Here is a 15,681-nt window from a genome sequence, read left to right as displayed (position 1 = left end):
TCAGGCTGCAGAGATAACACCTTCACTTCTCGTCTCCATGGCAACAGCAGTAATAATACAATGCTGGCGCATCAAAGAGAATAAAGAAACAGAACCAGTCTTGCTTAGTTACAGCAGTAGGTCCAACAAAGGCAATTAGATAAAAAAGAAAACCTCTTCAGCTTTGTTAGACTGACCATCTCAGACATTTTGCTGTCAGAACTATCACTCTACCCCCCTCAGACTTAATACATGTATTGAAATTACAACATGCTGGACAAGAAAAAAAACATGGCAAGTCTTATGTACCTGTCTAGGCATCAGAGTGAGGACCATTTTTCCAATTTCACCATCACAATGAGGACCAGTTGTTGTAAAGTGAGGACATTTTGCTGGTCCTCACAAGGTGGTTAGATCTAGGACTAAGGTGTCAATTGGGTAAGGTTTGGATGAGGTATGCATTGGTAATAGGGTTAGTTTTAGGTTTAGGGCATAGAAATAGTTACAAATGACTGGAAATCAATGGAAGTCAATGAGAGTCAACACATGGTCCTTACTACATACAGCAGAACAAATAGGGGTGTGTGTGAGTGTGTCCCTTTGCATCCATGGAAAATATCTATGGCTAAACTGCCTCCTGTGTCCTAACCCCACTGTGTTCTCCTCATCACAAGTTATCACAAGTTGTCATGTCTAAGTTATACTACTACCATGGGAGTCTTCTTCAGTGACTTTACTATTTCATACCATTTAATAATCTCATTTCCTTTGTGTTATGCTACTCTCTGCTTTATTTAGGTATTTTTTTAACAAACAACTCTTGCTCAAAGTGTTTATTGAGTGTCAGAATCCTATCCTGAAGTCCAAATCATCTCTATTTTGCATGTTTATGTAACATGCTTTGATGTAGGCTTAAAAAAGTCTAAACTGAATTGATACAATGAGAAAATAAACTGTGAAAGGCACTTTTTATCAGTGATCATTGTCAATTGAACTGATAAAATCGATGCTAAATTAAATGTCTCCTCAGGTTTCATGATTTAAAATGTTACCTTCTTATGTGCTTTGCAGATTATTGTCATTTTATTCTAAAAAAGATAGACTGTAAAGTATGTCAACATAGTGATAGATATGAATGATTATTAGATTTAAAATTAAATCATGGTTGACAATGTCACTTATTTCTGAACATTTTAGTACTCAATATCAACACACACTGTAAAACAGTTCATTAAATGTCCTTCTCCTTTTCACTCCCAGGCTGTGTGGTGACAGTGACGGGCCGACTCACCTTTGTCAGCAACAGGTCTATGGAAATAGAAGTACTGGTAGATGCTGATCCGCTGGTGGAAAAGGAGAAAGGGAAATATCGTGCTGTCTCAGCCTTCTTTACCTTCATCTCACTTGACAAGGAAAATAAGCCTCTAAATGTCCCTCCTCTAAAGGTTGGTACCAGTCTTTTCTCTCAGTTTAACTTTCTTGCTTTTTGAAACCTGGCTCCTGGTAAAAACTAGGATTGTTTTTCTATTTTTGTTTACACATCTACATTACATTTTAATTGCTATGATGTGATTTCACAGCCACACCACTAGTAGGTGGAATGTTTTGAGACTTAAAAAATATCTTAACTTATACTTTTTAAGTCCTGCTTAAAAAGGTACATTCAGTGATGAACTTTCTGAACATGAATCGGATGTTTTAAAGATAGTCACTTAAAACTGCTGTTATCAGAGAAAATGTTCAGTGTAAAAGGACAATAGAAATGCCACAGAAATGTCCAGGTTTGACCAGAAATTGTTGGTGGGTGCACAGGGCATAATAGTCAGAGTCTCATGTTGTAATCCAGGCAGGTCTGCCTCAACATAAGAGACAAATGGGGCTCTGGTTGGTTGATTATGTAATCCACCTTTCCATAAAAGGGCTTTTATTATGGAAAACATGAGCTGACCATTTATTTTTATCACAATTTCCAGTAAGGATTCCCAAGTTAAATATTTGATTTCTCCTTGTTTATTTTCGGTGTTGATTGCTTTGCTGTGATTGTAACAAGGTCATTATTAATGGATGTAGAGTTTATGAACAACTCCAATCTGTTTTCTATCTCTCATTACCTTTAAAAGGCTTCTGCTGTGCTCTTTACAGTTAGGCCTGTTCAGATAGGCCTCTACATACCCCTCAGGAATAGAGGCCTTTTCTTATTTTCAGCTCTGGTTTGAGTTGTTCTTTTAGTATTTTTGAAAAACCATTGATTGATTTAGGGTTGATTTAGATCAGCTTGTTTGTGATTAGACATACATTTTAAGTAGGCATAACTGGAACTCAAAGGAATGCTGCAGTCATAGGGTATATTTTAATATATACAGGCTTTTAGAGAAGAGTTGACAAGAGAAAAATAGAACACAGAACCTTAATTCCCTTTCATTTAATTTGGATCAAAGTTTTATTTTTGTCTTTGACAAGAAAATGCTTTGCGTTTACATCTTGCCCTTTTATAAAATACAAGCAAATTTTGTGTTACAATTCCTGCATCTTTTGATGCATTAAAAATTTCTCAGTGACTTTCTTTCGGAGTTTTTTCCCTAATATATCTAATTTGGCTTTGGGGTGATCCAAAGTAGGAGACCGTCCAGTGACCTGGGCCAGTTAGGTCAGCCAAAACTCCCATCGAGCACAGAACAACCTTCAGGCTATAAAGCATCTGTCGTGCAGGGATTCCTCCATCAGGGAGGACAGGACAGTGAGAACAGCAGGTCAGGAGATCCAACCTGGGTCAATCAGAGGTGAGACCAGAAGATATAGTCCTAAAAGCAAGATGCAATGATTTTTTTTATTAGATTGGTCCTTTAAAGCCAAAGTTACATTTAATAGTTTAACCCAAGTTAAGCACTTAAACCTTAAAAAGAGATGAAGTAAACCTTTGATTAAAATATGTGGTTTAGATAATCTCTTATATAGTTCTTGACATTTTTTCCCAGCCAGAAAAAATATTTCCTTAAGTATTGTTAATTTCCCACTTTGTTGTTTGATTTTATGGAATCAGAGCTTGTTCTAAATAATAATCAGTGTAATCTTTGATGAGGTGTAAATATTTGATTAGTATCAATAACCTCTATGCAAGCCATTCATTATTCAGTAGGTATCAATCAATCCATTTTCTGTCATGCTATCCCAAGCGGCTCGTGAGGGCTGTTGGTGCCTATCTCTAGCTGTCTACGCACGAGAGGCGGGGTACACCCTGAACAGGTTGCCAGTCCATCGCAGAGCATATTCAGTAGATATTAGACTGGTAAAAATATTTACTGAGACTTGCTACATTTCTTTCACATTGATGTAACTGAACATAACCTATACATTTATTGCAATAGATTTTTTTAATGGCTTCCATGAGTCTGTTCTCTGAGAATTATAGTCCTTAATGTGAATGTTTGTCTGATTCAGCACTGTGTTTGTAAAAAGTGCTGAATAACAGGTATACAAGACAGAGACAAATGCTGTTTGCTGTCTATGCTACTCAGGGATTCAAGCCCTGTTTATTATGCAAACTTTATGCACATGGGCCATCTGCTTAATCCTGTGCATTTGAATTATTTCCCAGCGCCTCCCTTTCTGTCTCTGTGATGGTCCTTTGAAATCTCATCCAAAACTTCTGAGAGGTGGGAATTCATCTTGTCGGGGAGCGAGATTTAAACATGAGAAAGTTGTCTTTTAGATCCTTTTCCAAAAAAAACTAAACAAAGGGTTCAAAGGATTGCAGTTAATTTCAAATTTATTATTTAATTCACTGTGAAGATGACTGTTATCACTCATCATTTCCTAAATCTGGGATAAATGATTTTTATGTCTAAACAACTTCCATTCAGTGGTTGAATATTTTATTTCAGTTTGTTTTTTGGTTGCTAAATGCTACTAAGTTAGTTGATAATTTATGAATTTGTAACACTGCTGTTGTATTTGCTATGTAAGCCCGGAAAACTAAAATCCACTGGCCCGCCAGCAACCCATTGGGTGTCCAATTAAACACAACAGAATGCATGAAAAATTAACAACAGCTAAACTTTTACCAAACCAGAAATATTTATATATTGTTAGAAAGCTTAGATCCTACATAATTCAACCACCAAGTTGATTTTATGCACACAACGTGCAGTAAAGCACAATTAATAAAGATGTAGCACGATGTTAAATAATAATTTTTCAAATAAAGTTGTGCTCCTTACCTTCGAAGAGGTCCTGATGCCGTATTATAAGTCCAATCTTAGATTATTTATTTTCAATTTCTCTGTAAGGGTCCATAGATAAAAAGTAATCCGGTATATGTGTTATAAAAACATTCTATGATGAGAAAATGGCCACATAGAGTCAAAAGAGTTTGATCCTCAGGGCTAATACTAGCCGTCTTTCTTGTAACATTAGCTTCCCGAAACAATTCTGGTGGATATTTGGTATGTTTGTTTTCAGCACTTTCCAGCCCACAAACAAAAGTGTGCCCATTGATTTTTGTTTAGATTTGACTCCAAGACAGCCCCTAAAACATAAAACCTGAGTGCTCCGTATCTCCGTACCTTATTCATGCTTCCCGTCAAATTATGCCTCATACAGTCCGGGTTGACAAGGGTTAAGACAACACTCAATGTTTGGGTTTAGCCAATGAAATTAGCTTTAAAACAAGGGTAAGCATGGCTAATTTGAATAATGCAGACCTGATATATTTGTTTTCCTAATGGCGCAGTGTGTCTTTAGCCAGCAGCAGATACTAGATCGTTGTGCAACATTAGAGCATTAGATGGAAAATGGAAAAATGTATGCTTCAAAAATGATTTGAGGTCATCAAAATGCTTCAGTGTGATTGTATGCATTAATTTGTTGTGAAAAGCAATTTGCACAATTGGGTTAATTTGGGACATTTGGGGCGCTTTGGAGATGCTGGTGACACCAGAAGGGAAAAATTCCCATAGCTCTGACACTGTTATTTCTAGAGGTCTGACGTTTTTTGCAGTTGTGGTTGATATGATGCAGAATATGATGACACATGCCTGCTATCAAGCATGTCTTTCTTACTGCTATTCAAAAAATACCTATTATTTAAAAAAATAACTGATGCAGTTTAGACTGTGTCACAAATGAGAATACGTTATATTTTCAGAAATAAGAATGTGTTGGCTTTCAAACGATGTATCACACATGTAACCTGGCCTTACAGTTCCTTAATTATTTTCTTTTCCATATGGGTATGTAAAAAGGTGAGGATTACTTAAAATGAGGTGGATGTTAGCAGCTCCAACTGCAGGTCATTATTCTCTAAAGTGAACTGAAATCAGATTTACAGAGCCAGTACCCGAGTTCATCATTAAACTTTTAAGTATGTGTGGCTCACTGAAGGAGCCAAAGCGAAATATTAATAAAAGAAACCAGAGGAACAAAAAAGGTTTCAAGCTAAAAATATAGACTGAAACACAATTTTACTTTGTAATTTTACACTGACTCTCTGACAATAAACATCTCAACAATTGAGAAATTATTGATAATATTCATCTATTTCCTTGAACCTATTTGATTTTACTTTTTGCCTAATGGGATCTAAGGTTAGAGTGGGATCTAAGTGCAGACTTCATTATTTTCAAAATAATTTAAAATCACATTATCTTTGTAATTTTTATGTTTTTACACAAACCAAAGTTTTATCTATATATTGTAATATTTGTTTAATGTTAAAAACGCTCTTTTGTGGGTATTAGTGATAAGTTCACGTTTCATACTTTCAAAATTTCTACGTTTTTAAGCTCTAAACCATATTTGCCCTTTATAAAAAATGACATGCTTGGCTGCACATCCTTCCTGATGATGCGTCGGCCAGATAGAAATGATCATCACATGGGTTTCCTGCAGGTTGGCCTTTTCAAAAGCTCCTATCTTTCTTCCTATTTCCATTTCACAGAACCAGCCCTTTAGTTCAGCCATTGTCTACCTCCCCCTCTGTGCATTCATTACCAGGTTTTCCATCTCAAACAGACAGCTTGCTGCTTGGATTATAATACTAAGGCCTCTCAGTGATTAGTTTAGTCATTCTACATTTCCTGTTCAACTCAGTTTAATGAAGAACATCCAGTCAAGAAAAACTGAACATAGTTCTGTACATGAATATTCAGTACTAAAAAAGGACTAGACAGATTCTTACTACTGATGTACGTTCCAGCTAAACAAGAGGAGAATAAGGAAAGATATGCACTGATGATATGTAGTAGAAGAAAGCAGCTTTAACATGTACAGATCTGTGAGTGTGAGTCTTTGTGTGTGCAGATCACAGAGGAAAAATGTGTGAGAGAGTAACAACGAAGCTCACTCTGTGCTATTTCCAGCTTTCTATTTACTGTGGGTGTAAACATGCGATAAGGTCCAAATGAGGGAGTGCACATTTGGTTTCAATCAGTAGGAGCAACCTATTCACATGTCTGGATCATCAGCGTATAAAAGAGAGGTGTCACATGGCCTGTCAAACTAATTAACGTCATCGTTTGCTCTGGGAGTGATGATAGGGCCGCAAGGGATTAAAATGCAGTAAAGACAATCATTTTTCCTAAACCATGAATGACAGCAAACAGAGTCTTATGACAAACGTCCCAACTCTTTATTTTGACTTGATTTTACCTAGGACCCACTCTGCTTTAATGCTGGAAAAATTATAACTGAATAACTTTTACCTGCGCGTTCTGAGAAAATTAGTTGAAACTTCAATATAAAAAATACATATTTCCTTTTAGAAAGAGAACGTCCTCCTCACTTACCCATTAGGCTAAAGGTAGGTTTATACTCGCCACTTGGAAGGGTGTGCGAGGTTTTGCACACCAAAACGAACACAAATAGCTCAGAAATATCAGGCAGCACATACTGTGCTCCAGCATTTTAGAAGTGGCACATCAAGTGTTTCGCCTCTTTTTCTGCATTTCCACTTTTTATTTTGAGGACTTCCCCCCTGTGTTTTTGCAAATACTTTGCTTACATCTGGATCAACTATAAACGTTTACAGGGCTTCAATGGTCTTGTGCACGGTGCGCACAGATGCGCACGGTGTGCAATCAAACCAGCGAGTGTATTTTAGCCTTTCATGTTCTATAGCTGGCAGATATGTCTTTTTATGTGGTGAATGCTTGCATTCAGTTTTTTGTGGTTCTCCCCTTAACCCCAAAACAGACCCAGTAGTAATTAAACAAAGTGATTTAAGTTTTATGTTCATATTCTTATTATTAATTCTTCAGGCTGTGTTGACGCAGAGCGCATGATGTGATATTTAAGATCTGTCGAACTCTGGGCTAGGAATCAAACCTAGAATCTTGTTTCAAGACAGCAGCGCTAGCCCAGACATATAGTCCTTATCACTAATTAATTTATTGATTAATAGCAAACTTAACATCTTTGTTCCGATGAAAGGAAAGTCAACCGAAAATATCTTAGTTTCATATATAAAAAAAAGTTACTGCAAGGTTGCTTGGCTACTAAATAGTTACATGTACAGTAAATAAGTTTGTAACTCAAGTACTTTATGGGAGAAGTAAGTATAACTGGTTACATTCTTTATGCAACATGCCAAACAACGTTCACTTCACAAAGAATACACAGAGAACCACATGTTTAAAGTTAGTAACATTTATCATGCTAATGAGCCAACTGTACTATTTGTGCTGATTTCTCTAAAAATGATTAGATGTTAAAGACACTTTAACATCCAGGGCTCAGTAACAGCAACTTCTTGCTCTTTGTTGCTCAGACACAGTAAAATATCGCCTCTGGCTTGAATATTATCGATAATAAGTGATTCCAGAAATGGATATTAATGCTCCCTTATAGCTGGAATAGATCAATTGCTAAATATAATACAATAGTAAATCATTGAATATCAAGTTACTTGTCTTCTTTATTTTACATTTATATTGCAGAAAATGCTATGATATGTTGTAAATAATAAATGCTGTAATTACTTATTAGGTTTTAACTATAGGGATTTGACTGTAGAAATTTAATAACACAGAGATAACTCTACTGTATAACTTTGAGCTTTTTACAGATGATTTTTGTTTTACTTTTAACTCTGTTTATAGAGAGGGTTCATTTTTTATGATATATAAAAAATAAGATGCACAGATCTCATTTTGAACTAAAATTGGCAGGTAAAAAAAAAAGCATAAACATTGTTAGAAAGGTTGAGGTGTTGTTTCAGGTTATTGCCTTTTGCTTCTACGGTAAACTGAGGTTCAAGTAGAGCTGTCTCTGAAAATTGGTGAGAAGTGGTTTGCCAGCACCATAATTATTTGGGTATACAATTATCTGCACTCCCTCTTTACTGTGAAGCCTTTTCTATTGTTTGTGAATCTGTTGTGCAAAGCTGTGAAGCACTTTGCATAACACTTGCCTTTGATTTATTTTTAGCATTACAGGACAAAGGCAACACAACAACGTGAAGTTGCTTGTTTTCAAAGTTCTGAATTATGTATCAGCATTAAATTGTTCTGTTGCCCTAGAAAAAAAAAGCTTTGAAAGGATCAAAACCACAAAATTTCTATAAAGGTGTTTATTTTAAAAGATATTAGGCTATTTCCTTTTGCACAAGCCAATTTAAAGACACCTTTGCTTCATTGAATTCATGAAAGCCTCAGTTCTTCAGCTTATGCATTTCTAAGATTGCTCTTTCCTCAACAAGCTCACATAAACATTTAAACTGAAAACAGCTAAAACCTTGGTTGAAACCACTTGGTATACCTCCTGTAGTCTGCACAGTCCTATAACAGGTTAAAATAATGTGGAGATGTCAAACATTATGAAATTCTGCATCTTTTTTATCTCTGTTAGTGTACTATCAACTTTAAGTATGCATCTTGTGCCCATTAGATTTTTTATTATTTTTTTTAAAAGACCCTCGAAACCAATAAGAGATTGCAGACCATCTCTAATAATTTTTTTTATAACACCACAGTGTTTTTTGAGTCAATACTGTTCTATAAATAGCCCGATCGAAATGCCTGCCTCTGCTATTTTTAACTGCAGGTGCTTTTCCCCCCTCATTCTCAATCCTTGGTGTGTCTCCAGTGCGCTCGTTGCATTTACTATCTTTAGATTTTCCTTTTATAGCTCGACAGGGGGGTGAGGGACCATTCAGGAGCAGGTATGTGGCGGTGTTGTGGTAATGTGCACACACTGCTGGTATAGCAGAAGTGGGGCATGAGGACAGCGTGAGCAGAGAGGACTTCAGGGGGCTGCCTTCGCAGCAGTACCCTTGAAAAGTACTGAAACTATAAATGCGTGCTGGTTCGGTTTAGAATAAAAGGAAAATGCCTGCCGGCACTTATGACCTGTACAATATTTTTATTTACATATGATCTTAAAGTGATCTGGTAAACCAGAAAGATGAGTACTTCCTCTGCTAGTGGTAATGCACTGGCTGCTGATGTCTGATGACTAAAGTTAAGAGCATTTTTGCCTGTTCAACTTGCAACAGGTTTAGGGTTTTTTTTCTTCTTAAATCCCCTTATCTCTTATTTTCTCTTCAGCTGTCCTTGCAGCTCTTAGTCTTCCTACCACTATTGATATTTCTTCAAAACCTCTCTTCTGTTCTTCCATCCTCATTTTACTCTTTCATCATTCGCATCCTTGATCCACCTTCCCATCTTCCTCTTTCTTTATTGGCAGAGACTCAACTAGACTCCTCTGACACAAAAACAAGCCCAGTTCTCATGGCAACCTTCTGTAGTCTAAATGAGACTATGGATATTTACTTCTAGATACCTACCATAGAAAACAGCCACCAATGGGTTAAGGGGTGTGCTCACATCAGAGACTCTAGCAGTCCAATGCACAATACAGAAACTTTAGTGCTTAATGCGTTTTTTTTTTTTCTCTCATTGAAGCAATGTTCATGAATCTGGAATGGGCTATTAATTATGAATACAAGTTTTTCAGTATACATTATTTATGAATATGCAAAGATGCTTAAATATGTTTTCATGTACTGAAACACAACTAAAGGGCAGATAGGAGGAGCATTGGCTACTATTAAATAACTATTAAATAAACTGTAAGCAAACCATTTTGTGATAATACATAGTTGTAGTATAGAAAACCAATATGTGTTATGTCTTTAAGTAGGATAGCATTTACAAGACAAGGTCTGTGTGTAAGAACCCATCTTGCACAGGGTGAACATGCAAGCATCATCCAGAAAATTTGAACCCAGGATTGTTTGCTGCATTCCAACAATGACACCAGCTGTTCCAACTTTATTATTCAATGATCACAGTCAAAAAATCAAACAACTGAGCATTTCTCAAAGTATTTAAAGTCTTGGTAAAAAACATAGCCAGAGGTGTATTTTCCTTCAGCAATAGGGATAATAGAACTACAGGGGTTGAGGCTGGATTTCACAAAATACAGAGTTTTTTTAGTTTTGTTTTTTCATTGTGTCTGTTTATACCAAAGGAGAGAATATGATGAAGACCGAGGAAACATAGATTTGTGGTTACTATCTTATTTCCCAAGCACTTGATGCTGTTGTAAATGGTAATGGTACATTTACACTGCGTGCAATTTCAGCAGCAAAAAAAGTGCCTGCTGCTTCACTTTTAAAGCTTGTACACCCATTTCTCCTCATGCACACCCTGTTTAAAATGTGCTGTTCTCATAGCTCATACAAGATTACTGTGTCCACATACAGCAGGGAATATAAGTGGACTTTATAGCAAACTCACTTAACTGACCATTCGAACAGATGATCACCGCTTTTTGCCCTGTTTGTCACATAACTCTTCCTCTGCTGAGTGGTGCGTGCGCCATCTTTGTCATTACCGTAGTTGTGGCTGCCGGGTAGCGACAGCAAATCCCATAATGCTTTGTGAGGAGAGCTGGAAAGTGTATGTTTAGTAAATATTTCACAACTCTAAATATCCAGCCATCCATTTTTCCCACTTAGTCCCTGTCATGGTACCTATCTCTGGCAGTCTATGGGCAAGAGATGGGGTACAACCTGGACAGGTTGCCAGTCTGTTGCAGGGCAAAACAGAGACACAGAAAGACAACCATGCACATTAACATCTAAGGACAGTTTAGAGATGCCAATTAACCTAACAGTCATGTTTTTGGACTCTGGAAGAAACCGCAGTACCCAGAGAAAACCCATGCATGCACAGGGAGAACATATAAACTCCATGCAGAAAGACCCCAGGCCAGGAAATGAACCCAGAACCTTTGTGCTGCAAGGCAACATTGCTACCCACTGCACAACTCAGACCAGAGAAATTGCTCAGGTTACATACAGTAGTTCTTACCACAGGGGTGGGCAATTTCACATGTATCCTGCAGCTTTTAGACTCATCCTTGGTCCAACACACCTGAATAAAAGGGCTGGTGAAACTGACTGCATACTGAGGAGGTAACTCAATCATCTAATTATTTGATTCAGGTGTTTTGAACCAAAGGCACATTTAAAAGTTGCAGGATACTTGCCCTCAGGAACTGGAATTGCCCACCCCTGCCTTACCAGGATTGCTTCATCAGTGAAGGTCCCTAAATGACAGTTAAAATAAGCTTTTTATAGATTTCCATAATCACACCCTGCCACATCATCACATCTCACATCACATTGTGTGTAAATGATCAGACATCACTGGCTCCAGCCATCTCAAGATAATGTACAGTGTTTTCAGATCAAGGACAATCTATAACTTTCAGAGCTTTCTCTGTTTAAAATTATCATCTCTGTCTTTATGCTCCCTTTCATTTCCAAATCGTTGTGTACATAATGAAGATAATTACGGTTTGCATGACAGAAGAACTGTCCTAATTAAATAAATTGCTTGTGAAAACATTCCACTTAACTCTTAACATGTAGGTAATATTAGAGTTTACAAGCACATACTTAAAGAAAAAATAAACCTTAAAAATTCATTTTCTGAAAGCCATGTAATCTTTAAAATAAGTATGAAGGTGCAGCAGGAGTTCGTCCTGAAACTTTAGGGTCGGTATTTCAAACCCCAGCTCTGTCCTTCTTTGTCTTTGCATCCTTGTAAAACACCTGAAAAAAAAACTAGAATATATTATATCAAATTTAGTAAAACAGTGAAAACTATATGTCAGAAGAGCACATTACAACCGACACAGAACAATGCCTTTCAGCAAGCTGTTTAACAATGCACAGCAATGGCAATGAACACCCATTAAGCAGTTAAATATAAAAAAAAAAATGTACAAATAGATTTAATAAGCTGTTAAAAAAACATACAATCAATGCTGTAATAAATGTAAAACGCTGCAGTTGTAGAGTAAACAGAAGGGGAAGCAAAGCTCTGGATTACAGCCTTACATTCAGAAAAACCAACACATAAAATATGGCAACAAGCAGTGACAAAAGGGCCAATCATTGCACTTGTACACAGTCGCCATGGCAACTTGATGTGATCCTGTTTTAAACATGGATGTTACATGTGAATCTTTTTATGCCGTTGCTATGAAAGTGGTTCAGAGTTCTGTTTTTTTTATGATAACTGTTTGTGCCATGTACTGTTGTTACAATTAAGGTTTTAAAGAAAATATTTTAAGACAATTTATAATTACATAAAAATATATACCTTTATTAGTTAAGTATTTCATTTTTACTTTCATTTGCAGATCTGGATTCAAAATTATATTTTTTTATTGTATCTCAGTTAGTTTTTAGTCCTTGTCTAAAAATGAATATAAAAGGGAAAAAAAAATCAGCATGATTTTCTTTATTTTCTTTATTTCAATTGTTTAAAACATTATATTTGAACTCACAGCAGTCATTACCTATATATATATATATTTATATATTTATATATATATATATATATATATATATATATATATGCTAGTAGCATGGCTACTGCTCTGCACTATCAATGGATAAATCATGTTTTATCATCCAATTTTGAAGGCAAAGAATAATGACACAGAGTCACTGATATAGTCCACTAAATGGATAGCATTTGATTTTGTTTGTATATTTTTCATTTATAATTAGCGTTATTGCTGTGTAGAGAATCAAATGGTGTATTTGTGGGTTGTATTCTGAACAGTCTATTTTAGCTCTCATCTATTTTCAACTTTTCCCAATCTCACACTCCTACAGTGTCTGGTGACCAGCAATTATCCCAGTACCAAAAAAAGCACAGTCAACTAACCTAATGACTATCAGTCATTCACACTTTCCCCTATCATCAACACGTTGTTTTAGATATTTATTTCCCATTTCCAATCTCCCAGCTCTGCTAATTAGAGCAGCATCAGTTTACATGTGCACTAAACAGATGATGGCAGCATGTGCTCTTTACATTTTCATTTGCCGGGACCACAACAATGTAAGAAATCTGCTTTTGGATTTCTCATCAGCTTTTATATAAATTACCTAAAAATGGTCTCAAAACTTAGCGTTAACAACACAGCAGAGCATTCTGGGCTGGACGGTCATACCTTCAATAGCACATTTTTTCTGTTTACTGATGAAAGCAACATCCTAGAACTAATGAAAACAATGATCCTGGAAATGGAAAGGATATCTTTAGTGGCAGAGCAGGCCTCTTATACTGACCTATGCTGTAAAATCACAAAACAAAAATAAGTAATTATAGATTTCAGTAAATAACAGCAACCCAAGAAGGTATCACTGTTTATACGTAGAAATGAGGTTAAGAACTTTATTTTCTGAGTAGATATCTCCACAGACCTCAGCTATGCCACAAAAAAAACTCTATAAAGCGGGGAATTTGGCAAACTGATTGTGTTTCCAGCAGACCGTAAAGCACCCTCAGCTGTGTCAGCATTTACCATTTTCTGATGGTCAACAAAAGATGGCTTCCTGAATAACTGCTGCCCAAAAGATTCAAAAGCGACACTGGTCTACACAACAAAGACCTGCAGAGAGTAGGGGAGCCATTGCAATACATCACTGGCACATAACTCCCCCTCCCTGGGTACATCAACTGTGACTCTCTAACTTAATACTTATCTCAAATCACCTCTTTAACTCATCACAGAATTTATGATAGGAGAATAAAGGTATCTAAAAGCATTAACATACTTTAAAACAGCTTCTACCTCCGGGCTGTCAATACTATTATACTATCATTACCTATGTAGCTGCAGGCTGTAATGTTTATCTGTTGTTTTTCCTTTTAAAATTCTATACACAATACTGTCTTGAACACTGCTAAACATTCATCAGCAGGCACCGTTTTCTTGAATCCAATGTGGGTTTAGTCTGTAAACTTGGTTAAAAAGAGAATGAAAATACAATATGCATACTACTGTACAATTGTTTAACATAGTGAACCATGTTGAAACTCTGCCTTGCTCTTTTTTTAAACCCAACAAACTGGAATAATCCATTACTTTCAGTCGAATGGCAAAAGCATAACTGACTGAGCAATATGTTGATGGTTATATAACTGGCATACAGCAAACAAACCAAGACTACAGCTGTATTCTCCTCAACCTGTTCTCTGACAATATATCCCCAATGGTGTTTGTTTTTGGAGCCTGTATTCTCACCACATTTGAGTCATAATCCCAACTGACTTCTACCTGCTAGGATGTTGTGCTACAGTTGCTACCAACCTGCTATCTTTTACATTAAGATGTAATCTGCTAGGTTTACACATTTCTCATCAGAGCAGTGTCTGCTGTGGAATTTGCAAACTGGCTGATGGAATTCATATTTACCACACTGGTAGACACATTTACCTATGAAACAAAGAGGAACACATAACCTCAACAAATGCTAGAACTAAAGGCCTGGCAGAGTGAGAATTTTTCAAATACGCAGCCAAGAGGCCCTTGGTAACTCTGGAGGGGAGGGAGAAGTTCCCAACTCTGGTGTTTGATTCTGTTGCTAGGATAACAATTAGACATGTACTCCACATATCTGACACAAATGAAACTATTAGTGAAGATTATCTGTCATCCAGGTCATAGTCATTCCAAAAAAGGAAGCTTCCAGGAAGCTTTTTCTATTCAAAATGTCAGGAACAGCGTTGAGTTTGAGGTTTTATTGAGTGGACCTAAAACAAAGCCTTGTCTTGGCTTAGAAAACATGCAAATTGAACTGAACGAGCGGATATGCCGCTTATAAATGGGCAGTCATTTGCTTTCTTTGTTAGCGTGCAATACCCGATACCTGTCTAGATCTCTGAAAGGGGGGTCGTTCAGACTTGGAAACCAGTGGACCAGTTGATGTCCTGTGTTCAACACACAACGTGTATTGCACCTAATATTGCACATCACATCAGGGGGGAAATGTAGTGAAGATTGCATCTTGGTATAGGAATGATGGTTATGATTTAAGAGGAGCAGGATAAGATAAAAAAAAAAAAAAAAGCTTCCCTAATGGGCAGTACACATTGGCAACTACAGACCCTTTTAAAATTGCCCATATTGTTTTTTATTTTTCAGTCCCAGAACATTACTCTATTCAGGGGTGTCATTTCTGAAACTGTCCAAGGCTGGAATCCACTATTCTCTCTGGCTTCTGTACACATAAGAGAGACACATCTAATACGTGTTAAATTGAGTCAGTTTATCTGACTAGATGTTCCAATTTCAGCATGCATTCCCCTCTAAACATACTCTAAGAGATACAATGAAGGCTTTCATTAAAAACATATCAAAGTCCAGACAGAAATATGAGTCAAAAACGGTGGGAATAAT

General features: G+C 36.6%; 1 protein-coding gene across 4 annotated transcripts in view; it reads left to right on the top strand.

Annotated features, from left to right (window-relative positions):
- acot7 (acyl-CoA thioesterase 7) overlaps nt 1-15,681 on the top strand; it is a 68,343-nt gene that overhangs the window by 51,724 nt on the left and 938 nt on the right. For all 4 annotated transcript variants that reach the window (XM_015377721.1, XM_015377722.1, XM_015377719.1 and 1 more), the window contains one exon: nt 1,240-1,424. In XM_015377721.1, the coding sequence (XP_015233207.1) occupies nt 1,240-1,424 (185 nt within the window). The remainder of the gene's footprint in view (nt 1-1,239; nt 1,425-15,681) is intronic.

Source organism: Cyprinodon variegatus, unplaced genomic scaffold, assembly GCF_000732505.1.
Source record: "Cyprinodon variegatus isolate N-32 unplaced genomic scaffold, C_variegatus-1.0 Scaffold158, whole genome shotgun sequence".
Lineage (NCBI taxonomy): Eukaryota > Metazoa > Chordata > Actinopteri > Cyprinodontiformes > Cyprinodontidae > Cyprinodon > Cyprinodon variegatus.
This window is presented reverse-complemented; position numbering and strand designations above follow the sequence as displayed.